We start from the raw sequence: 24,833 nt of genomic DNA, 5'->3' as shown, positions 1-24,833 counted from the left end.
GCACCCTGGGTTCTAGTCCCGGTTGGGGCACTGGATTCTGTCCCAGTTGCTCCTCTTCCAGTCTAGCTCTCTGCTGTGGCCCGGGAGTACAGTGGAGGATGACCCAAGTGCTTGGGCCCTGCACCTGCATGGGAGACCAGGAGGAAGTGCCTGGCTCCTGGTTTCGGATCGGTGTTGCACACAGGCCGTGGTGGCCATTTGGGGGGTGAACCAACAGAACCCACTCCAGCTGCAAGACAGCAGGCCTGGACAGGTCCCCAGGCAAGCTTCCTCAGACTTGTGAAGAACACATCGATCCTCAAGCCCTTTTAGAGCTGGGAGAGGAGAGACAAGAAGGCGGCGGCAGGGGGAGCCTAGCTGATGCCCTTTGTCAGGCAGTGCGACACAGGCGAAGGAAGAAACACAAAACACGTGAGGAAGGGGTCACAGGTCTCTCTCTCATGAGCAAAGATGCCAAAGTCCTGGGCGACTAAGTCGCGCAGCACACAAAAGATAACCTCACCACAGTGGCGTCAAAGCGCGTTTAATCCCACACACACAGGGTTGTGTTAACATTGCAAAGTTTGTGGGATACCAGATGATTTTAAAAAGCAAAACAGTCTGTTCATTTCAATAATAAATAACAATAAATGCAATAATAATAATAAATGCAGAGAAACGCATTTGATAAAACCTATCACTCACACATTATTACAACAACAGAAGCAAATCCCTTAGCCTTGGAAGGCTCCAGACTAGGAGCATGGTCAATGGGATGAGGCCTGGGGCGGACCCCAGCTGCTGGGGATGCCCGCTTCTCCCTTATCCTGCACCGACGGTCAGTGTAGCTGAGCGCGTGGTTGCCACACACGGACTACATTTTCCCAGATTCCGTGCCTAGCTCGCCCTGACCACAGGACGAGAGTGTGGCCAATTCCGGCTGTGCTCTGAGAGGCAGGAGTGGACTTCACCTCCCTCTTCTCCCCAGCAGCTGGGGGTGAATGAGGACCGGAGCTGGGAATGGACGTGGCGACACCAGTGTTGCGGAGCTGCCATCCCAGGGTCTTCCAAGCGTTTGCAAAAGATGTTTATGTTGGTGCAAACGTTTTTGAAATCTATGCCTAGTTTTTTTTATCATACACATTTCCCATGAGCTTTCTGAAGCCCTCTCGTGTTTGGAGGAGGAGGTACAGAGAGTAACTCCCTCACCCACCATGGCAGCGGGGCCGTGGACCACCTTGCTGAGCGATCCCCACAGAGCCGAGAACAAGAGGCAGGCAAAGGGAGGCTTTGGGAGGCCGGGAGCGGTGTGTGCGGTGCTGCCCGGACTGGGCAGTGCCATGGTCACTGCCGTCACTGCGCATGTGGTGTCGGGCTCTTCGATGTTTAAAAGCGCAACAATGTGGGATTCTCTCTAGTGATGGCCAGTTAGTGCTGGGCCCTCTCAACCTTTATCCAGGACGGGCGCCCACTAAACTGGGACACATGGCCCTAAGAAATGTCCCACTGCCCGGCATACGTCAGTTGCGGGCATGAGAAGGGAGGAAAGGGGAGGCTATCGAGGACGACCACACACACTTGCTAGGGCAGGCAGTGGAGAGCCTCACTCCTTATGGCACAGGGACATGACGTGCGCGTGGGGGCATCGGCACCGGGGCAAGGGGCTGCTGCCAGAGACCGCATGGGACGGTCGCGTTGGGCCTCTGCAGCACCCGAAAACACATCAGTAATCTTGCCAGGGATGAGCAGTTTCTCCGTGGCGAGCTGATACCAGCAGACCACCCCGGTGACCCGGTGCTGAGTGTTCATTCACGATGGGAGTGACATCCGTTCCCGGGTCCAGGGTGCTCGCCTCCCCCTCCAGGGCCTCCGCTTTCCGGGATGGAGTCTGGGAAGCCGGGCCCTGGTTAGATGGTTGTGTGTGAGCATGGAATTAAGAGATGCACAGTGGCCAAGCATGTCGAGGGGCTGTGGGCCTCAGGCCCACCACACCCACCAGCCCCTCCCTGGAGAAGGCAGCACCTGCCCCGGACAGCACCAGACACACTCAACCCTTTGCCTTCTTCCAGGGTGGGTAGACTCCGCCCTCGGTGACAGCGCCATGGCCAATTTCTAAGCTGGGAGCAGCTTCCACGCCAGAAGCTTTCTCTGGCCTGAAGAGTATTTCAATTAGGCAACCCTGCCTAGAGCCATCTCACCCCACGTCCTGAAGTTGCCTCTCTTTGTCCCCAGTAACCAACCACACACCTTGGCCAAGTCTCATGGTGCTGCTCTGCCCAGTCAGTCCCCAAACCCAGCCAGCAGCGCAGGGGCCCGGTCCACCGGCGTGAGGCCCTGCACAGCTCTGTCCATCTAGACTCTACCACCAGTCCTCGGCCGCACTGGAAGTCTCCGTCTGGGCGGCCTCCCCGGGTCGCCAGCGGCCCACGGTCCAGGCTCCTCCTCACCCACGGCCGCACTCAGCTCTCCACTGGTGCTCTCAGGGCGAGTCGACTTCGGAGAGGCACACGGCTGCTCTCCCAGACTAAGCCAACGACAGCCCAGACACTGTCGGTCAGCCCTGGATTTCACATAGCTCTTTACAGAACCAGTCTGTCCACTCTGTCCCGTGCACCAGACGTCACGGGCCTGTGGGTTCTGCCCACGTGTGCACCCCCACATCACTGCCCGTCATGGAGCGCTCATGGATGCAGCAGCTCTGAAACGGAAGATCACGTGGAGACGGTGGTTAGGGCCGCAGACATGGGGACAAGGACACATTCTGCCCTCACTACAGGGACCTGAAGGCGAGGCAGGCGGGCGGCCAGAGAAAGAGCAGCCCGCGGCAAGAGCCGAGAGCAGGTGAACACACCAACAACAGATTCGACACTGGCAGGGTGGACAAGGAGACACTGGCACGCATGGCCGTCAGCTCCACCTGCGTTCCGGCCATGCTGTCTACTTCCGGCCGGGGTTCTGCTTGACAATCTGCCGGACCACCCCTGACAGCCTCCTGGGAGCTGCACCTCCAGGGAGAAGCTTCGTGACAAGTTTCAATACAAAGTAAATTCATCAAAATTCTAAAAAACAGGGTACGGAAATGTTATAGTGAATGCTCAACCCGTGACAGCACGTCTTAACACTCGTCCGAGGGGTTAGAAAAGGACACCAAGACCCAGGAAGTGACGTGCCTTGCAAGGTGAGGAGTCCTTCACCAAGGCGGCCGGCCGAGATAGTCCCAAAGGACCAGGGCAGCTCTTGTCCTGCTGCACAGCACCCACTAAGACGTGCAGCGTGGACACGGCTGGCCATTCCACTGTCTGCGCCCTTGTCTACACACTGACTTCTAAACAACCTTATTTCATACTTAATAATGAAGGATTTGTGGTTACTTACAATTTCAGACACTGGGATTTGGTACAGTTACATGGCTTTTTAGACTTTGTGGCCCATGAACTAACAGTTACTCTACAAAGATTAAAAAAGAAAATGTATTCAGATGGTTACTCTTGAAAAAGAGAACTAGCTAAGAATCTGGTGTTCTAGAATGGCTACGGTCTCAACACCAGGTGTTACAGGTATTACTTTCAGTGCCTGATCCCAGAGTGGGAATGGCACGTATGGGGTGGAACTAACCTCACCAGACCCAGCCTGTGCTGTACTTCATGGTGAGTGGGGAACAGGTTCCTAATCCTGTTCACTCTTCCCAAAAAGTCTCTGTGCGGTGTCTTCCCAGTCCTGTTCAAACCTCTATCCTGTGTGACCCACCTCCCGCAAAACAGCTCTTTTCCTCCCTCAACTGCAAACACTGCTATGCAGTAAAAATCGGAGAAGAGAAGAACCTTCACCCAGAGCCTGTCACACCAGTGAGGAGCTAGCCGCACGCTAGGATTACCAGCAACATTGCACACTGAGTGTTCATGAGAGCATTGGTGGCCGCACTTGTTTTGGGAAGGGATAATGACAACTCTCCTAATGTCGCTGTGGATTAGCCGGAAAGCATCATCAGGGGCCTTGGAGGACAGACACAAACTCCTCCCCTGTGCTCGGGGAAGCTGCCAACCACAGGGGCAGCCGCGTCGGGAGAGTCCCCAGGCACTGCCCAGAGTGACGCTCACTAGCGGAACGGGGAGATCAGTCACGGGAGAAGTTGAACGGTCATGGTGAAAAGGAGGGGCCCACTGTGCTGAGGGCTCTCCCTGGCACTGAGGGGGTGCGTGCCTGTCCTGATGGCCAAGTGTGCTCCCGGGGACCAAGTGTGCAAGCAGCACCTCTTGTGCCCTGGATCCTTAGGGCAAGGGCACATCTGGGCCTTGGGTTCTCCACAGAACCAGAACAGCACTTGGCACATGGTTGATGCTTGCAGACAGTCGTGTGTCCGCATACAGAGCAGGCAACAGCTCCCTGCTGTCAGCTACGTGGAGCCAATTAATACAGCCACACCCTTTCCCCCGGGCTCTGCGCTGGGTCCCACACACCCAGCTCTCTTGGTGAACTGTCTACAGACACCGGGCCCAAATGCCCAACACTCAGCCTACCCTGCTGTCTGCACGCGCACGGATTCCACCTGCACTTCACTGTTCTCCCCTTCTGCCCCTCCCCCAGAGGAACACTGCTAACGTCCCTGATAATGACCAAGGGGCAAACTGTGACTTCTTCTGAGGACATCTCCCACTGTCGACATTATGCCACTGGACGCTCTATGAATTTAGTGCTTGTCTAGCGTGGGCTTTTTTTTTTTTTAAATAGAAGAGTGGGTGCTTTGTGGCCCTGTAGGTGCCGGAGGCAGCATGTCCAGCTCTCCCCTCCTGGCCCGTCCACTCCTAGGAGGCAGCATGTCCAGCTCTCCCCTCCTGGCCCGTCCACTCCTAGGAGGCAGCATGTCCAGCTCTCCCCTCCTGGCCCGTCCACTCCTAGGGAAGCCCCGAGCAGTTCAGAGGAGGGGCTCTCATGCCCACATCATTGCCCTTGTCCTCAGCAAAACAAAGCGCTTTAGAGGGAGGTGGAACTTGACAGCAACTTTGACAGTGGAGGTGTCCCTGCTGTGGGACAAGAGGATGTTTCTGTAGAAAGCACTGCATGAGCAAAGACCTCGGTTACAGATGGGCGCAGATGACTGTGGGACAGCAGCAAGTCCAGCTGGTGCCATGGAAGCTAAGTGGAAAATGCCCGTGGCTCTAACAATATTTGACCTCTCTGAGTGCCGAGCTGAAAACCCGAGAGTAGAAAGAGGGGCCTGAAGACCCCGCCTCGGAAAAGCATCACACAGAACGGTAGTGACCGCACACAGACCTCCGCTTCAGGAACATTTCCGGAGAAGCGGCTCCAACGCACGTCTTTGTGAAGACCATGAATATGTGTCAGCACTCACATTTATTACTTGACTACAACCACATTATGAAAGCCACGAATTAGCAGAACGTGAATTTTTATCAATTTTCCTATTTAACTATGAGAAGCCAGTTAACAAGTTAGCCAGGTCATCACCCAGTCCTAAGGAATGACGGTCGGGTCAGACCTCTCTCACACTCAGCCTCAGGGCCAGGCTGACCTGCGTGTGTCACCCGCCGGGTTAGTGTGTGTGACCCGTGTTGCGCTGACCTCCTTTCTGACACCTGCAGACTTAGTGTGACCTCAGATCTTGTAGAAGCCCAAGAGGGCTAACGAAGTACAGAAGGCGGTACAGAGATGGACAAACAAGTGGTGGCCGGGAACTCACAGAGGGAAACCACCCGGCAGCGGCTCACCGGCTGCCCCTTGCTGAATTCCTAACTTGGTGGAGATGCCACAACGCCATCCGAACTCTGCACTGACGGAAAATCACCAGAGCTGGCTCAGTGGAACGACAGAGAGCAGGGAGTCATTTCCAGAAAAAGACATAAACACCAAACTCACGCTGTTCCTGGCCGATGATTTGTAGCAGAAAAACCCTTGTAACTCGCACAACTCCGCCAAAATACAGAAGTGTGTGATGTGTGAGAAAAGCCCGGATGGGGTAGGGAGGAAGGGGGGTGAGGAGGAGCCGTGAACGGGGAGCCCGAGCAGAGCGAAGGGGAGGAGGACCAGGCTGCACGCAGACCTCTGTGAGAGCGCACGTGGGCTGCGAACGCCTGCGTCAGGAAAGCACCCGCTCCGCGCAGTAAAGTCACGGAAACGCCAGCCCCTCCGATGTCCACGTGGGACAAAGCTCGAGCAGTGCACTGCACCCACGCCCCACGCCCTCCTGAGGGCCCTAACACGCACGTTCCTGAGGACGTGACGCTGCGAGCAGAGTCTAGAAGTTGCTGAGGTCCCTGTTCCACCCAGAAGCGTTACCAGCCACCCGCGATGACCAGTGGCCACACCACTGACCCTCAGTGACCGCCGCACCAGGACAGGGAGGCCGCTGGCTCCACATAGCCCTGCTCCTTCAGATGACCGAGTCAGGAACCGCCCGCGCACGGCTGCCACAGCTGGAGGGCGCCTGCTCCGACCGTGCACAGCCCACATCAGCGCCCCTGCCCCAGGGACAAGGCAGAGGTGAAATGCTGACGGGTTCGCTAGTCTCCAAGAGTCCCACCAAGTGGCCACTGGGCAGCTTTCATTCCTGCCCCCAACAGCTCTTGCACTGCCAAGGCCGTGGGGAAGTTGTGCCCCGCGGTGGAACCCTGCAAAGCGCAGGAGGCCGTGGGCTACATTTCCTGAGGTGCTGGCCCTGCTGCCTTCAGGCCCCGGGTCCCCGCATTGGACTGTGGGCCAAAAGCTCTGGGAGGAGAAGAGACTGAGCTCCATAATCAAACACAGAAAGCAGCGAGCAGAAAGGGCCGCCAGACCACTGTGGGAACACGACCTTCGCTGAACAGAGAGCTGCAACCAGCGTGGGGTCTCGGGCACCATCACAAACACGACTTTAAAACGGCAAGACAAGGGCCTGGGCCAATGCAGCCCACACCCGCCTCTAGCCTACAGGGTAGACTACAGGAGTAGACTCGCTCACTAGCACCTGCCATAGGACGTGGGCCACCTGAGCAGGGAGGGCGGGTAGTGCCGGCAGCCGGGAGGGATCTCGGCCAACCACCCTCCACGCCTCCTGGTGGACACTGCGATCCTGACGCTGATGACAGCCAAGAACCAGTACGTCGGCACAGTTTGCAGCCATGGGCAACCCAGACAGAGCTGTCAATGGCGTCTGAAACACGGCCACAGGCCAGCTCTGTCGCGAGGAAGCATGCAGAGAGCTGCCTTCCCAGCAACCACAGACCACACGTGAACAGCCACGTGGCTCCCGTGTCTCCCGGTGGAAACTAACCTTTCAGAGACACGAAGGTGTGCAGTGGAACCGAATTTCAGCGCACAGAAGAAAACCCCAGATGTACACAAATGCCTCTTAAACGCTTACATTAACTAAGCGACAACTGATTGCTTAGAATCCTTACCCAGACAAAGCGATTTTGGGTGGTCCTGGAAGAGTTGAGCTGGAGGGGAACGCAGGCCCATTGAGGACTGCCGGGAGGGCTCCGTTATCCACCTGTGTGAACCAAAGGCAAGAGCCTGTGCGTTAGTGTGTGGGGTCAAGCTCCAGCCACCAGCCCCTAGGTACAGACAGAGGAGATTCTTGTCCTTCTGCGGGTGTACGGCCCAATCCCTCTATAACCACGTCCGACCCCCATCACCACTGTGAGCCTCCTGACCGCTGAGCAGGTTCTAGGGCCAAGGCCATCAACAACCCACCTGGCCACAGGATGCCCAGGGTGGGAGAAAGCCCGCATTGTGCACACCAAGAGGACGGGAGAAGGGACGCAGGGCGACCATTGTCAAACCAGCAAGCAGAACGCACAGCCGTCAGTCGGCTGGCCACGGAGCTTGTCACAGAACTCTCATTTTTATGAAGTACTGGTTTGGAAATAAGTGACTCCCATGAGCAACTCCATAAACTGCAAATGTTCCTTAAGCATTAGTAATAATGAGCACAAGAGGTCTGCCACGGGAAGATCCACTGGCAACCACTCTTTTTCATTTTTCCAGAAACTAATTTGCAGTGCTATGAGCTGAGAAGCAGTGCCATAATCACACATCCTCCATGCCTCTGCTCCCAGTTCTCACTTCCTGTCCCTGTATCTCACGAGCACGGCTCAGAGGCTGCTCACAGGGAAACAGATGGGTCGCGAAGCGTCCCTGTCTGAGTGCTCTTCCTCTCCGAGCTGACAGTCACAGCGTTGCACACAATAGGATTAGAGATGGTTACTGTGTGAATCCCAGCGACCCACCCCATCTTTGTCGCGTCCACCGTCCAGTAGCCTTGCTTACTCCCTCTGCCCCCATCTCAAACCATGTGTAATCACCGCTGACACGGAGGGAGGAGTCACCCTGAGGAAGTCAAACTCCCTCATTCACACAGCACAGCGCAGTCCCAGGGCTTCGCCCCAGACCCCACCTGGCCTGGCTGGGAGTCGGGAGGGAAGGGCTCACAGGGGACAGACCGGCGTCTCCACTGCGGTCAGCCAGACACCACCTGTTGGGTCTGTCTGCACTTGCCCGTCTGAGCTCTGCTCCTTCGGGAGGAGGGATTTCACAGCCCTTGGTGTTGAGGCAGTTCTTTGCACACAGTAGGTACAATTCCATTCACCCACCCCCTTGCTTACTTAGTCCCAAGGAAAGCAGAGAGAAAGCTATGTCGTGTGGGCATGCGTTAGGTCAAACGTCTGGGGCAACTTCATGCTGGTTCCTTCAGCCACGGCTGGCACTAGGAGTGCAGAAAGTAGACTCCAAGGCGGGCCTCTCAGACTCCTGTGTTCACGATTCCCGGGAGTGTTTCAGTGCTGGGTCTGCAGCTCAGGGCGGGGGCGGGGGCCCTGGCCTCTCTTCAGCCTCCAGGTACCGACTGTTCTCAGGGTCTGTACCCCACGCTTTGAGCAGGGAGACTCAGAAGAGCATGGAGAATCGGGAGTGTGTAAGGGGCAAGGGCTCCCAGGCCACAGCAAATGCACGGCTAACTGTCCCTCAGGGCCACACGGATAGAAGTCAGGGGGCTCAACGTGGGACAATAAACAGTCGAGGGAGGATGGGGAGAGTGGAAAGGCAGAGGGCTGTGGCCAAGCAGGGGCTTGGGGGTAAGACATGGAGGCGGAAGGGCGAGTGCAGTGTGCGTCTTCCTGGTGACGGCTGAGCCCGTGAAGACAGGACGGCAGCGGGGTGCTGGGTCGCAGGCGGACGTCCTGTGAGAACCAGCAGAGACCGCATCCCGGGGCCCACAGACACGGCCTACCTGGGTTCCCCCTGCACTGCCCGATGCTCTCCCTGCAGGCTAGCACATGGCGAGGGAAGTGTTTATTTCCTTCTGCAGTTGAACCCTGTCCACACCCCTCCCTCAGAGATCTCTGCTCCCTGGCTCGGAACTCCACCTCCACCGTGCCAGTGCCAGCGGAGCCAGCAGCTTCACCTGCTCAGCCTCGTCCCTCCTGCCCACCCACAGCCCCTTTCCAGACCCGGGAGAGCCCAGGCTCCTCCTCTCCTCCTGGACGCCGCCAGGCTCCCTGCCGGCCTGAGGTGTGTGCTGGTTCCTCTGCCCACAGCGTGCCTCCTGTGATGGCCACGTGCTCTCTTGTCCTTTCTAGACTGTGCGCACGTGGTCAGCTTCTCCAGAGCCGCGAGCGCCGCGCGGAAGCCTGCGGCCTGCCCCTCCCCTCCCAGCCCTCAGCCTCCAGGCGGCTCCTGCGCTCTCCTCACAGAAGTGCCTCGTCTCCAGGTCTGCGTTTTGTCTGTCCCTTCCCTGAGATGTGGGGTATGACAGTAGGGTAGTGTGCTTTGTCTCGCTTCTTCAATCCTGCCCCCACACACGCTCTGCTCCTGAGGAGCCCGCGTGCCATGGGAGGATGCACGGAGAGGAACACAGAACATGACAGTCGCCGCGCGGCGCAGACGAGGGAACAGTCTGGCTGTGTACAATGGGGAGATAGGAAAGCTGTTCTCTAATGCACTTCTCTTGTTTGTATTGTATGTCCATCATGTACAATCTCAAAACAAAGTTTCAAGAAAAGCATGTTTGTAAGAGTGAGGAAGGTGAGGGTCTTGTGTACCGAGTAGCAGACGAGTGCCGACAGGAGGCCCGCAGAGGGCACGGGGGCACCGTGGGCAGCTGATGGTCTGCACACCAGAGGAATGGGCAAATCATAGCTGAGGAAGCAGTGGGGCTGAGGCCTGGCCCAGTCGCCCCCGGTGTGCAAGCTGTGATGAGGACCCCACGCATGTGAATGTCTCGCCCATGGGTTAAATGGCACGTCATCAGTAATACCGTAACAACTCAAATGTCAAGAGAACAGGAAGCCCAATGTATATTCAAAATTAAAATGACTCACTTGTTGTGCAATGAGATTTAGCTTTGCTGGGACTGGCAGAAATCTTCCCACGAAAGTCGTCATCGGTTTGGGCCCATCTGAAAGGAAGACAGTACAAATCGATGGAGGGCAGACCTCACGCCCCTCCACCTGCACGCGGGACAAAGCGCAGCAACGCCTGATGCTGCATCATGCTCAGTCACCAAAGCTTATCTTGACCCTCCTCATGCTTTTATTCTGTAAGACCTTGGGCCAGTCTAATCACTTTTACTTATTACACAATCATTCTTTTTCTTTTTATCACAAAGCTCGTCGACAGGAACTTACTGGGGTAGTCTGCTGTGTCAAGCTGTTAGCACCCAGCTCCCAGGCTGAGGGGGAGGAGGGCCCTAGGGTGCCACAGCAAGCTGCCCAGCACCACTGGGTAGCTCCCTGCTCACAAGAGCACACCATGAGAAGCACTTTCAACTTATGTGTCTTTTCTTATGCAACTGGGTACTGACTTGTCAGGGTAAAATAGTTACTAAACTATTGAAAAAGTACTTAATATTGGAGCTGACAGGGCTCTGTTCTGTGTTTTGTTTTCGCCTACTGGCGCCACGAAGAACGCTCTGGGTTCCTCGGTGGGAAGCGAAGCGCGTCCTCCACTCCGAGGACCGGCAGTCCGGCCGCATTTCCTGCTCCTGGCTCACGCTTCCTCTCAGCGAGGGGACTTGGATCTGGGCAACGGGAGGCATTTAGCTTGTGTTGTCTAAAATCCACGGACTGTGGCAGGAATCTGGGCAGTGATTACAGGGCGAGGAGACAGAACTGGAAAACAATATCTACATCCTCTCCTTCTGCAGACCGTAAGGCATTTTTAGGACGTTGTCGTCTCTAGGACATTGTCATCTCTAGGACGTTGTCATCTCTAGGATGTTGTCATCTCTAGGGTGCCACCAAGAGGGAAGGAGGGAAGACGGTCTCCCTGCCTGGGGAGGGGTCGCAGCCGCAGACTGAGCCATAGGAAACCCACGGCCGTGCACTGTCACGGGCTCCTCGAGACCAAAGCCCCACCCCCAGCTTACAGTGACGAGAGAAATGGCTTCCCGCAGCCTCTGTCCCTGAATAAAGCAGCTCTCAGGATGGAACAGGGATGCGCAGGGCCACGCTTTTTCTCTCAACGCCAATGAAGTGACATCTAATTTTTTTTATTATTATTTTTGACAGGCAGAGTGGACAGTGAGAGAGAGAGACGGAGAGAAAGGTCTTCCTTTGCCGTTGGTTCACCCTCCAATGGCCGCTGCGGCCGGTGCATCGCACTGGTCCGAAGCCAGGAGCCAGGTGCTTCTCCTGGTCTCCCATGGGGTGCAGGGCCCAAGCACTTGGGCCATCCTCCACTGTACTCCCGGGCCACAGCAGAGAGCTGGCCTGGAAGAGGAGCAAGCTGGACAGAATCTGGCGCCCCGACTGGGACTAGAACCCGGTGTGCCGGCGCCTCAAGGCGGAGGATTAGCCTAGTGAGCCGCGGCACTGGCCGACATCTAATTTTGAAACTGGTTTTCAGGGGCCAGTGCTGTGCTGCAGTGGGTAAAGCTGCTGCCTGCAGTGCTGGCATCCCATATTAGCACCAGTTTGAGTCCCGGCTGCCCCACTTCTGATCCAGCTCTCTGCTATGGCCTGGGAAAGCAGTGGAAGATGGCCCAAGTCCTTGGGCCCCTGCACCCACGTGGGAGACCCAGAAGAAACTCCTGGCTCCTGGCTTTGGATTGGCGCAGCTCTGGCCATTGTGGTCATTTGGGGAATGAACCAGCAGATAGAAGACCTCTCTCTCTCTCTCTCTCTCTCTCTCTCTCTCTCTTGTCGCTCCCCCTCTTCATGGAGGAGCGACACTAAACCCTGCGCTGTTCTTTCGTCTGCTCGGCCCTCCCCGGGTTTGCTGCTGGTTCTTCCCGGGTTGGCTACCGACCCTTCCCGGGTTGGCTGCTGGTCCTTCCTGGGTTGGCTACCATCCCTTCCACCTCCGTGGAAGGGCGGTTCCCCCTGCCACATTCCCCACTTCCGCGGGGGAGCGGCACACCGCCGGCCGGCTCTCTCGGGGGCTGCACAGGTGTTCCCCGTAGATGTTCCCCGTAGATGTTCCTGGTGCATGCCGTCTCTCTCCTCCCTTATAGTCCTCTTCCACCAATCCCAACTCTGCTACCCACATGCCGAGTACACTGCTCTCCTCCAATCAGGAGCAGGTCCCACAGTTTATTGGTTGAACTGGAGGCAGCTGTGTAGAAGCTGGTTCCCTTCTCAGCGCCATATTGTGGGAAAGCAGATGCATAGAATAAGTCTTAATTCCAGTAACTTAGTCTAGTCCGAGTTGCTCCCAGTTGCTCCCCACATCTATCTTTCAAATAAATAAATCATTAAAAAAAAAAAAAGAGAGAGAGAGAGAAACTGGTTTTAGTTATGGTCAGAGTCAGTCAGTCACCTGATAAGAAATACTCTGAGTAACCCAAGCAAGACCCAGAGTAACATGGAAATGTGCAGTCCACAGAGAAGTGCCAGTTCTCCAGAAATGCTGTCCTAACTTACAAATCATAAAACTCTTTTCATCGTACTTGAACCATTCAGACGGCATTTCAGGATGGCCGTGCACTTACAGGTCACTTCATTACTAAGTCAGTTCAAAGGAATTTCTGCGAGGGTGAATTCCAGACAGACCACTTGACAGTCACTGCAGAGCCCACGGGACTAAGGCAGGGTGCTGTTCCCACCGGCTGCCCTGAGACGTCCGCAGGAGAACGCAGGTGCTTTGCGTCGACACCCCAGCAGGCAGCCCGCCCTGCCCCTCAGGACGGGCTGAGGGGTCCCCCGGGCTTGTTCAGGCAGAGCTCCTGTGGAGCCAGTGATAAGCAGAGGTGGCATGAGGCCTCCCGTTAGGGTCACAGAGCTCTTTGCCCCTCGCTGACGTGGGGCTGGGGTCAGGAATGGGGAATTCAATACAATGCAGAAAAGTTAGTCTGGAAAGTCTGCTCTATTCTTAGCCCCTAAGCGTGGGCTGGGCAGTTTGCCAAATTGCCTATTTAATAACCCTTTTACTGTACACACAAAGTCAAACATCTGCCCTCACAAACTCACACCGGCTGCTTGACATCGTCTGTTGATTGATCTACTTTGTACCTGGTTGCAGGTGACTACTTTGGTCTTGATACTGGGGAAGCAGGTGCAGTGCCTTCAGTTCTCTCGTGCCAGGATTGTCTATGCACAGCACTTGTGTGCCCCCTTTCAGCTGGCATACCACCTGGAACGAAGAACACATCACTCCGGTAACGCCCACGTGGAAATCGGCGGTAATCCAGACTGGCTGGAAGGCTGCACATGCGCTCTGGGTTTCTCGTCTACACGGCACGTTCTCTCAAACCCGGCCTTTCTCCACAGGTGTCTGATGCGGACACTCAATTGAAGGCGTTTCCTTCACCTGTCCTGAACCCTGCAGTCCACACCAGTGGGGCTGGGAGCTGTCCCCACACTCACCCCCTGCGGACCTGCGTCAGTCTGTGTCCCTTGGCACCCTGCCTTTAGCTGGACACATGCTTGGGATGACCTGAGTTTACTACGGCTTTTTTGTCTGCCACCCACACATGCAGTAACGTAGTTTAAAAATGTCCATCTGTGGGGCCAGCATTGCCACAGAGCAGGTTAAATCACTACCTGCGATGCCGGCATCCCATAGGGGCACTGGTGGAGGCCTGGCTGCTCCATTTCCGGTCCAGCTCTCTGCTATGGCCTGGGAAAGTAGCAGAAGATGGCCCAAGTGCTTGGGTCCCTGCACCCACCTGGGAGACACAGAGGAAGCTCCAGGCTCCTGGCTTCAGCCTGGCCCAGCTCTGGCAGTTGTGGCCATCTGGGGAGTGAACCAGCAGACAGAAGACCTCTCTCTTTCCCTCTCCCTTCCCTTCCTCTAACTCTTCCTTTCAAATACATAAAAAAAAATCTTAAAAAATGCCCGTTTGTCTTGTTCCTACAGCTTAGGAACATTGATCTAAGAACTGGAAAAGTCTAACAAGCACGGCCACCTCCGGGGCCTGATTAATTCTATCCGTTCATCTACTTCTTCTTTTTTTTTTTTTTTTAAAGATTTTATTTATTTATTTGAGAGGTAGAGTTACAGACAGTGAGAAGGAGAGACAGAGAGAGAGGTCTTTCATCTGCTGGTTCACTCCCCAATTGGCCGCAACGGCCAGAGCTGCGCCAATCCAAAGCCAGGAGCCAGGAGCTTCTTCCTGGTCTCCCACATGAGTACAGGGGCCCAAGCACTTGGGCCATTCTCCACTGCCTTCCTGGGCCAGAGCAGAGAGCTGGACTGGAAGAGGAGCAGCCAGGACTAGAACCGGCGCTCCTATGGGATGGTGGCGCTGCAGGCGGAGGATTAACCGAGTGAGCCACGGCGCCGGCCCCCGTCTATCTAATTCCGATCACGATGGATCCTCGGCAGCTGGGCGAGTCTGTCTTCAATCCTTCAGCCAAGCAAAAGCATCGAGGGAGCTCCCTGTGTGCCCAGCTCCCGTCCAGGCCAAGCCGTATGGACACAGATGCAGAGAGGCCGTGGTCTTTGCCTGCACACAGCCTCCAGTTCTGACGACAAACCTCAGCACCTGAGAGGCCGTGGTCTCTGCCTGCACACAGCCTCCAGTTCTGACGACAAACCTCAGCACCTGAGAGGTTGTGGTCTCTGCCTGCACACAGCCTGCAGTTCTGACGACAAACCTCAGCACCTGAGAGGTTGTGGTTTCTGCCTGCACACAGCCTCCAGTTCTGACGACAAACCTCAGCACCTGAGAGGTTGTGGTCTCTGCCTGCACACAGCCTCCAGTTCTGACGACAAACCTCAGCACCTGAGAGGCCGTGGTCTCTGCCTGCACACAGCCTGCAGTTCTGACGACAAAACCTCAGCACCTGAGAGGCCGTGGTTTCTGCCTGCACACAGCCTCCAGTTCTGACGACAAACCTCAGCACCTGAGAGGTTGTGGTCTCTGCCTGCACACAGCCTGCAGTTCTGACGACAAACCTCAGCACCTGAGAGGTTGTGGTTTCTGCCTGCACACAGCCTCCAGTTCTGACGACAAACCTCAGCACCTGAGAGGCCGTGGTTTCTGCCTGCACACAGCCTCCAGTTCTGACGACAAACCTCAGCACCTGAGAGGTTGTGGTCTCTGCCTGCACACAGCCTGCAGTTCTGACGACAAACCTCAGCACCTGAGAGGCCGTGGTCTCTGCCTGCACACAGCCTCCAGTTCTGACGACAAACCTCAGCACCTGAGAGGTTGTGGTTTCTGCCTGCACACAGCCTCCAGTTCTGACGACAAACCTCAGCACCTGAGAGGTTGTGGTCTCTGCCTGCACACAGCCTGCAGTTCTGACGACAAACCTCAGCACCTGAGAGGTTGTGGTCTCTGCCTGCACACAGCCTGCAGTTCTGACGACAAACCTCAGCACCTGAGAGGTTGTGGTCTCTGCCTGCACACAGCCTGCAGTTCTGACGACAAACCTCAGCACCTGAGAGGCCGTGGTCTCTGCCTGCACACAGCCTCCAGTTCTGACGACAAACCTCAGCACCTGAGAGGCCGTGGTCTCTGCCTGCACACAGCCTCCAGTTCTGACGACAAACCTCAGCACCTGAGAGGCCGTGGTCTCTGCCTGCACACAGCCTCCAGTTCTGACGACAAACCTCAGCACCTGAGAGGTTGTGGTCTCTGCCTGCACACAGCCTCCAGTTCTGACGACAAACCTCAGCACCTGAGAGGCCGTGGTCTCTGCCTGCACACAGCCTCCAGTTCTGACGACAAACCTCAGCACCTGAGAGGTTGTGGCTTCCGCCCTGAAGTTGCTTATGCTCTTACTAGGAAACCCAAACAGGCATAAAGGACCAAGCTACCAAAGCAGACGCAGACAGACTATTACGGTAGCAAGGTGCAGGCCATCGGGTCAGGGCGTCTGGTCACCCGGCCACTTGCTAGGAACCCGGTATCCGTGTTCCGGGAGAACTCGATTTGCATCTGGAGAGAAAGTTGCAGCTACCGAACACGAGACCACACTGGGGGCGAGACTCCGAGCGCCGCTCCAGAACGTTCTGTAGTGCACACACCTGGGCTCCTCCCTCTGGGCTGGGCTAACGCCACTCTCCAGTCTAGGGGCATCAGGGCTCTCGTCCTCTGACCTGTCTGGGGCCTGGAAGGCTCTGCTGTGCAGCCCGCGGCCCCGAGTGGAATTGCAGACAGAGAGGCGGTGACCAGCACACACCAGAGCCCATCCAAAGTCCACCGCGAGCTCATTCCCCAACACCTTCTTGTTACCATGAGACCTGTGCTCTGCCAAGGGCCACTGGATACTTTTGGCAGCACTATCAACTTAAAGATGAGCCTGCTGTCGATTTACTGAATTTCGTGTTCCCCTGTGTTGCCTTGGCAGGTCCAAGGCCCCGTGGGCCAGTCCTTCTCCACCCCTGCAGGCTTTGGGGCCAGGATCTCATTTCTAGAAACAAAGAACTGCCCGAGGGAAGACGACCATTGGTTCTCAGGACTCCAGCCAGGCACTTTGATGGAGGAACGCTAACCGCAGGGTCCTGGCTCCCATCGCTAGTCTTTCCCACAGACACGTCCGATTACGCGAACATCTCTGTTTTCTTACCCACAAGATGGGGGTCAAAAGAAGGCCTGCCCCACAGAGCTGTTAGCACGCAGTGAAATCGCAAAGGTGCAGAGGGCGCGTGGGCCACAGGCGAGACTGATTACCTATCCTACTCACGAAGGACCGAAGGACGAAGGACGCAGCCTCGGTCCCCAGCCAGAGAGCCACAGCCCCCGCCCCGCCCCGCCCCGCCCCGCGCCGCCAGCCCTGGGCTCCCTCGGCTGCTGTGACCAGGCCAAGGAGACACTCCTGGAGGTGGGACGTGAGAGGCTCCGAGAGAGGAAGCAGCCGCAACCGCTGACCCCACAAGTGAGCACAGGGACAGGGAGCAGCTCGGCTCGGGAGGGGCCCCGCGCTAGCAGACCCTCTGGTCCACCTTCTCTGGAGCCATTACCATGGGGCTTGAGTCTTTCTTATGCGATGCGCTGGCGGCTTCCTCTGCTTCCTGGGACGATGGGAACTTGCAGCAGGACTCCTGGGCAAGTGGGTTCTGAGAAGTGGCTCCCTCCGGGCTGCTGCTGGTGGCAGCACCGCCAGCCTCCTTTACTTCAACCTAGGGAAAGTGACCATCACGGTGAGAACACGCCCTGCACGCTGCCACCCCCCCAGCTGAGGTCCGGGGCAGCGCCACTTTCAAGGAGCAGCCCCCTCCCTCAGCGCCTCCCCCTCGCTGGGGCTCCTACACTAGGGCGTGGACCAGGGGACAAGGAGCTGGGACAAGGCCCCGCCTCACCCGGCTGGGGACTCTGAGGACCCAACTCCCCCCCCCCCCCAGTCTTGGGGATGTGGAACTGGCGCCATTTCAGACACGCCGTCTAGAACCTGAGAAGGGGTCCTTTGGGACCCGGCCCGTCCCCCCCTCTGCAGCCCCTACTGCGACGGAGCTGAGGCCGGCTTAGTCTCCCCTAAGTCCCTGGCCCGCTGACCCGGCACTGCTCGATAGCTTGTGTTTAGTGTTCTAGTTCATTCTTTATAATTTGAGAGGTGGTGCTCACCCTGAGTCCTGCCATGTACTACAAACGCCAAACACGGAAGCCTCACTCACACACCAGGTAGCCAGAGCTTGCTACACTCTGGTCATCAGCTGTCTGCACGGTTGGGCCAGCCTCTGAGTCCCCGACCCCGGGGCGTGGTGAGGGAACCAGCGGGGTGTACTATGTACAAGGGTGCCGAGTCGGCGGGGTGTACTATGTACAAGGGTGCCGAGTCAGCGGGTGTACTTAGTACAAGGGTACCCAGTCAGCGGGTGTACTTAGTACAAGGGTGCCGAGTCGGCGGGGTGTACTATGTACAAGGGTGCGAGTCAGCGGGGTGTGCTTAGTACAAGGGTGCTGAGTCAGCGGGGTGTACTTAGTACAAGGGTGCTGAGTCAGTGGGGTGTACTATGTACAAGGGTGCTGAGTCGGCAGGATGTACTATGTACAAGGGTGCCGAGTCGGCGGGGTGTACTATGTACAAGGGTACGAGTCAGCGGGGTGCACTTAGTACAAGGGTGCTGAGTCAGCGGGGTGCACTATGTACAAGGGTGCCGAGTCAGCGGGGTGCACTATGTACAAGGGTGCCGAGTCGGCGGGGTGCACCTATGTGCGTGGGGGGAAGGGCGGGGGAGGGTGCCGTGCCTGTCCCTGAGGCTCTTACTGGAATCACCCGCACCCCGGGGTGGGCGGCTCCGTCCCTGGCCCAGGCCCCCAGGGGCACCACCGCGGGGCTGCGGTGCGAGGCCAGCAGCGAGGACAGGAAGTGCACGTTGTAGGCGTGCGGCTGTGCAGCCGCGAGCGGCGCCGCGTCTTCCAGGGCGTGGAGGTCGGGAAGGCCCGGCCGCTCGCCCAGGAGCTGCTCCTCGTCTTCGTCCTGCACCAGGAGCTCCACCTGGGCCTTGGCCGGACAGTCGGCGCCCAGCGTGGGGCTGAGCGCGCGCAGCGGCGGCCCCTGGGGCTCGGTGGCGCTCAGGTAGGCGTCTCTGAACACGTGGAACTCGTCCTCCTCGTGCTTCACGGCCGCGGGGGGCACAAACTGACCCTCGGGGCTGAAGAGGTCGGTCACCATCTCATCTTCTGGGCTGGGCATCGCGCCCAGCAGCGGGGCCTCTTCCATGGCCACAGCCGGGCAGCAGGCAGGGCGGCACCCCGCTTCCGCTCCGGCCGGGTCCCACCGGGCCGCGCACCTGCCACAGGCGCTCCGGGGAGGCGGCGACCGGCCACTCCCTTGGAACCGCCCGGGGCGGGGCCGCGCCTTCCCGAAAGCTTGACTGGGCCTTTCTTCCCCCTCCCTGCCTGCAGACCCAACGCTGGGCCCGGGGTCTCCCGCAGCCTCTTCGGGCTGCCCGCACCCACCGCGGAGGCCAAGCGCTGGCCCGCCGCCCGCCAGGCACGGTTGACCGTTGGGGGAGTGGGCGGAGCCAGGGCGGGGCCTGTGGGTAGGGCACGCGGCGAAGTGGGCGGAGATGGACCCGCAGGTGGGCGGGGTCGGAACGAAGGCGGGGCCGGGGGCGCGATGGGCGGGCCTGGGGGTGGGGCCGCGACGCCGTGTGCAGCAGGGGGAGCTGTCGGCAGAGCCCCGCCCGGAGCGCCCCGGGCGCGGGGGGCTCGCACGTGCGCGTCCCAGCTCGCCTGCCCTTTTGCACGAGCGTGTCGCCGGGCACTGGCGTTCCTGGTCAGCGTTGGTGTTGGGCTGGGGACTGCTCAGTGGAAGACCCGCACCCCGGCCTGGGGTACCAGGAGCCGGCCGGCTAATGCAGACCCTGGAGCAGCGGGTGAGGGCTCGGGTAGTTGGGGCCGGGCCATCCCCTGCTTTCGTGGGCACTGGGAGTGCAGAGAGCGGTCTTCGCCTTTTTACATCAGAATAAATACCGCTAAGCCGTCAGCCTCCGGCGGTGGGCGGCGGGGGGCGGGCAGCGGTGGGCGGAGGGGGGAGCCGGGGAGTCGGAGGGCAGGCCCGGGAGTCTGAGCTGGCAGAGGCTCACTGCTGTTCCACGCACGTATTGTTTCTGTAAAAATAAGTTAAAAACATCAGTTTTCTAATATCACACATAAAAATTACGTTAAGAAGTCACAGGGTAGAAACCAAATCAGAGATACTACATGCTATTTAGCTGTACGCTTAACTGTTAAAAAACAAACAAACAAACAAACAAAACCCAGGAAAACTCGGCTCAGTGAAATTGGACAGGGGGGTTAAAGCATTAAAACAGACGCAGGGGCCGGCACTGTGGCACAGCAGGTTAACGCCCTGGCCTGAAGCACCAGCATCCCATGTGGGCGCTGGTTCGAGTCCCAGCTGCTCCTTCCGATCCAGCTCCCTGCTGTGGCCTGGGAAAGCAGTGGAAGATGGCCCAAGTGCTTGGGCCCCTGCACCCGCGTGGGAGACCCAGAAGAAGCTCCTGGCTCCTGGCTTCGGATCAGCACAGCTCTGGCCGTTGTGCCCAACTGGGGAGTGAACCAGTGGATGGAAGACCTCTGTCTCTGCCTCTCCTCTCTCTGTGTAACTCTTTCAAATAAATAAATAAATCTTAAAAAAAAAAAAAAAAAAAGATGCAGCTGGAGCTCCCTTACCTAAAAATTATTCTGGGACTTAGAGCTGACACTCAAAGATTGTTCTGTACTTTTAAAGATGTAGTTATTATTTTACTTGAAAGGCAGAGTTACAGAGAGAGGCAGAGGCAGAGAGAGGTCTTCCATCCACTGGTTCACTCCCCAGATGGTCACAACGGCCAGAGCTGGGCTGATCAGAAGCCAGGACCAAGGAGTCTCTTCCGGGTCTCCCACGTGGGTGCAGGGGCCAAAGCACTCGGGCCATCCTCCACTGTTTTCCCAGGCCACAGCAGAGAGCTGGATGGGAAGTGGAGCAGCCAGGACTCGAACCAGCACCCATATGGGACGCCAGTGCTGCAGGTGGCAGCTTTACCCACTACACCACAGCAGGCCCTGAGTGCTCTTTTCTTCATGCTGTTGGGATATTTGTGCCATGGAATTGTATTACAATGCACGCCAGGCAGCAGGTGGGTCACACATAACAGACCTGAAAAACTGCAACCCACACAATGTTTTGTCAATGTGATTTTTTAAAAAGATTTCTTTCTTTATTTATTTGAAAGGCAGAGTTTACAAAGGGAGGAGGAGAAGGAGAGAGAGGAGATGAATGTCTTCTATCCAGGGCTCAATCCCCAAATGGTGGCAATGGCCTGAGCTGGGCCAGCCCAAAGCCGAGAGCCAGGAGTCGCCTCTGGGTCTCCCATGTAGGTGCAGGGGCCCACGTCCTTGGGCCATCTTCCGCTGCTGTCCCAGGCCATTAGCAGAGAGCTGGATCAGAAGTGGAGCAGCCGGGACTCAAACTGGCGCCTGTATGGGATGCCGGTGTTGCAGGGGGTGCTTTACCTGCTACGCCACAGCACCGGCCCCATTCATTCATTCGTTTGTTTGTTTGTTTGTTTGTTTCCCACAGCTTTGTGAGGACCCTGCCACCCTCTCAGTCCAAATACAACTAAATCCTCAGCCTCTGTGTGAGGGTGAGCGAAACCCATCTCTCACAGACCCAGAGGCCAACAGCTGTTCCCACTTTGTAATCGAGAGAGAGAACAGCTTAGCATGATGGCCCAACCTGCCTGGGAGCCCAGCCAGAGCACAGAGTTCCAGGGACAGCAGAGGGGCTCAGAGCTCACCCTAGTCCTACGTGCAGCTTGGGCAAAACAAAAACACTGGTTTTCTTTTTTTAAGATTTATTTATTTATTTGAAAGTCAGAGTTATACAGAGAGAGAAGGAGGGGCAGAGGGAGCGAGAGAGATCTTCCATCCACTGGTTCACTCTCCAATTGGCCACAATGGCCAGAGCTGTGCTGATCCAAAGCCAGGAGCCAGGAGCTTCTTCTGGGTCTCCCACGCCGGTACAGAAGCCCAAGGACATGACCCATCTTCCACTGCTTTCCCAGGCCACAGCAGAGAGCTGGATTGGAAGAGGAGCAGCTGGGACTTGAACTGGCACCCACATGGGATGCTGGCACTGCAGGCAGAGGCTTTACCCACTAGGCCACAGCGCCGGCCCCAACGCTGGTTTTCTAATCACAAGGGTGAGTAACAGGGGCTGCTGAGCTGTGGGGGGCAGAGTTCAAACGACCCCCAGGTTCTCACCGGTTGTCAGCTCTGGGCTGCAAGGACACGCATTCGAGCGGCACGGCCAGCACGTGCTTGCTAGACCTAAGAGCGGACCCGGAAGGGCGCTCTGCACTGAATTCTCGCTGTGGGGATGCTCCGGCCGCGGGCCACAGCCGAGCCACCACACCCGACCTGAAACGCAGCCCACCCCGTGGTCAAGGTCCAGCCCCGTGGGGCAGGAACACACGGGCCCCACTTCCTCCTCCGCAGGGCGGGGCCCACGGAAAGCACGCCCAGCGCCCACTTCAGGTGACAGCGGACGCCCCCCTCACGGATGTACCTGACACGGACCCCACAGAAACCCTGAGCTCCCGAGCCCAGCCCTCCCGCTGCCTCATCAGCCTTCCCTGCGGGGCCCAGGGGCAGGGCTGTGCCGGGCCCCCGTCTGTTCATGGCTGGATGACCGCTCGTGACTGCTGAGTGCGGGCAGGCCCGAGCTGCCTGCTTCGCGTCCACAAGACGCAGGACGCAGCCAGAGCCCACGTGAGCAGCCTCAGGCCCTGAGACACCGGCCCGCGGGGCTGGACCTTCCTTCATTCCCCATCAGCCACTGCTTTCTTCTTAAGAAAATGACTGACTGACTGACTGTCGGAGGAGCAGAGATCTCGCATCGGCTTCGGGGAGGCACCAGGCCCCCGCGCACATCCACCTGTGATCGCCAGGCCGGTCAGCATCAAGCCTCGAGCCCTGTACCCGCTGTCCCTTGGCGCTCTGGCGCTGCACCGGGGGCCAACGTGGCTCAGCCTGGTCACCGAGCTCAAACCCTCTAGATCAGCCTCCGTCCGGGGCCAGCGACTCCTCCCCACCCCCGCCCGCGGTCCCCTAGACCTCTAAGACAAACTCCTCCTGGGAGGACTGTCCCGCTGCCACCGCCAGGACTGGGACTCTGCTGCATGGCCAGCGCCTGGACCAGGGGGAAGACGTGGGGCTCCTGCTCTCGTTCAGCATGTCGACCGAGCGCCAACCCTGTGCCAGGCGCCGTCCCAGGAAAGCGGAAGTCCACGGCAATCAATGCAGAAGCCTAGCGACAGCACGCCGCCTGCCCCGACACCTCGCCCGTCTGGGTCTCTCAGGCTGTCCAAGTGCCCCAGCGCTACCTGGCCGTGGGACCCCGTAGGAGGATAACAAGACAGACAGATGAAGGCTGCGCCCAGGGAGGAGGCAGTTCCCGTCACACAGCGAACATCAACGGGCCTGCCTGCCTTCTCCCGCGAGCGTCTTCCTTCAATGGCTCCGACAGCTCGGCCCTGGCAGAGGGGCACAGAAATACTGCGCGCCTGGAGGCCGCGGGGCTGCACCTGCACCGCAGGGAGGTGACTCAGGGCGCGCAGCTCACGCGCAGGCAGACGCTCTCGTGGAGGGCTGGTGCCTGGAGGACGCGCCGCGTCCGCCCCGCACCCGTCACGGCCACACGCGGCTCTGCCACAGCACGGCCCAGCGCCCTGTGTCCACTGCTCCTGCTCCTTGGAAAGGAGAGGGGGCTTCCCTCCGACCAGGTGGGATGAGGAAGTGAACCACTGGCCACGGTGTGGCTGCCCTTCCCTGGCCCAGCCTCGTGGCCCGCATCTTGTCCTCTTGACCATGGTGTGGAGAGGCAGTGACCGTGAGCACCGTCGTATTGACCCGTCAGTGGCTTCTCCAGACAGCTCAGCGGCCATCACATCCCTGCCTGTCCCCCCTGCGGCTCGGGGAGCACGGGAAGCCCGTCCAGTGGCCCCGGCAGCGCCGGCCCGGAGGGCTCTGCTCTTTCTAGGCGTGGGGAGGTCGTGGCAAACGCTTCGCAGAGTGACCCACACTCAAAGTCGAGGGAAGCGACCCACCCCCGATGCCAGCCCGAGGCCTCCCCAGGGAAGTCACCCAGCGGCCCTTCCATGCAGGGCAGTTCATTCTAAGGCACTGCGTTTGGAGGACAAGCGAGCGAGGTCAAGGGCACTAGAGCCGCGGCCTGGGGGGGACACAGCCTGGAACAGACCAGGCAGCAGCTCTGGTGACAACCGCCTGGCTCCAGAGTGCGGCGTGTCCGGTTCGTGCGTCCGTGTGTTAGCGTGAGTTCCCCCCTGCGACCTGAACACCCTTTCCTTTGACAAAAGCAGTGCCCGCTGCCTGGATGCCGTGGCGGGCTCGCGTCACCTCTGTGGTCGCCGTCCCCATGTCCAGTGTGCGTGCAGTGCCGGGACGCCACAGGCTGCCGCCTCCCTGCCCGGGCGCACGCCTGGGAGCAGGGCTGCAGCCACGCGGTGGCGCCTGCCGTCTAGGGAAACAAGCGACAGCTCCTCTCTGGAGGAGACGGGGTTTTCTAGGAGCACTGAGCCGTCCTGGACGGGGGCAGGGTCGAGACCTAAGTTTCGCTTGGCCGTACCACAGGGCCCGCGCTGCCTCCCCGCTCAGGGACTCGGCTACTTCCTGGAGTTGGACCTGAGCCCGAACAAGGCGATGATGTCCATCATTGCCTGCTTCACGTGCCTCCCAAAGCGGTGAGAATCCTGCGACAGAAAACGAGACTCGTGAAACGCGGGCCCCCAGCGTTTCAAGTCCTTGCACGTGGAATCTGACAAGGAGTTCAATTAAAAACGTCTTGTTGCCAACTCTTTAAGCTGTGGTTGGTACCTACTCATCAACTTAGACATTTTGGAGAAATACGGGAATGATAGAAACCGCAGTTTAAATTCTTTAATTATATTTAGAAGTTTAACTGAAAAGTGGAGTGTGGGGAGCAACTTGGACTAGACTAAGTTACTGGAATTAAGACTTATTCTAT

General features: G+C 58.0%; 2 protein-coding genes across 15 annotated transcripts in view; both read right to left on the bottom strand.

Moving 5' to 3' along the window:
- TESMIN (testis expressed metallothionein like protein) overlaps nucleotides 1-19,319 on the bottom strand; it is a 45,859-nt gene extending 26,540 nt beyond the window's left edge. For 2 of the 3 annotated variants that reach the window (XM_051827879.2, XM_051827880.2), the window contains exons 1-6: nucleotides 18,567-19,319; nucleotides 17,323-17,481; nucleotides 13,422-13,542; nucleotides 10,293-10,369; nucleotides 7,374-7,465; nucleotides 3,355-3,426 (exon numbers count right to left, since the gene is read on the bottom strand). In XM_051827879.2, the coding sequence (XP_051683839.2) occupies nucleotides 3,355-3,426; nucleotides 7,374-7,465; nucleotides 10,293-10,369; nucleotides 13,422-13,542; nucleotides 17,323-17,481; nucleotides 18,567-19,022 (977 nt within the window). In that variant the 5' untranslated portion in view covers nucleotides 19,023-19,319. The remainder of the gene's footprint in view (nucleotides 1-3,354; nucleotides 3,427-7,373; nucleotides 7,466-10,292; nucleotides 10,370-13,421; nucleotides 13,543-17,322; nucleotides 17,482-18,566) is intronic. The other variant, XM_051827882.2, reaches the window with a different exon arrangement.
- A 2,306-nt stretch (nucleotides 19,320-21,625) lies between these two features.
- LOC100350716 (carnitine O-palmitoyltransferase 1, liver isoform) overlaps nucleotides 21,626-24,833 on the bottom strand; it is a 91,018-nt gene continuing 87,810 nt past the window's right edge. For 11 of the 12 annotated variants that reach the window (XM_070064389.1, XM_070064439.1, XM_051827873.2 and 8 more), the window contains one exon: nucleotides 23,570-24,558. In XM_070064389.1, coding sequence (XP_069920490.1) covers nucleotides 24,472-24,558 — 87 coding nt within the window. In that variant the 3' untranslated portion in view covers nucleotides 23,570-24,471. Of the gene's footprint in view, nucleotides 21,867-23,569; nucleotides 24,559-24,833 lie in introns of those variants that run through there. The other variant, XM_051827867.2, reaches the window with a different exon arrangement.

This window comes from Oryctolagus cuniculus, chromosome 1 (genome assembly GCF_964237555.1).
Source record: "Oryctolagus cuniculus chromosome 1, mOryCun1.1, whole genome shotgun sequence".
Lineage (NCBI taxonomy): Eukaryota > Metazoa > Chordata > Mammalia > Lagomorpha > Leporidae > Oryctolagus > Oryctolagus cuniculus.
Note: the sequence above shows the minus strand (reverse complement) of the source record. Positions and strands in the feature narration are given on the sequence as shown.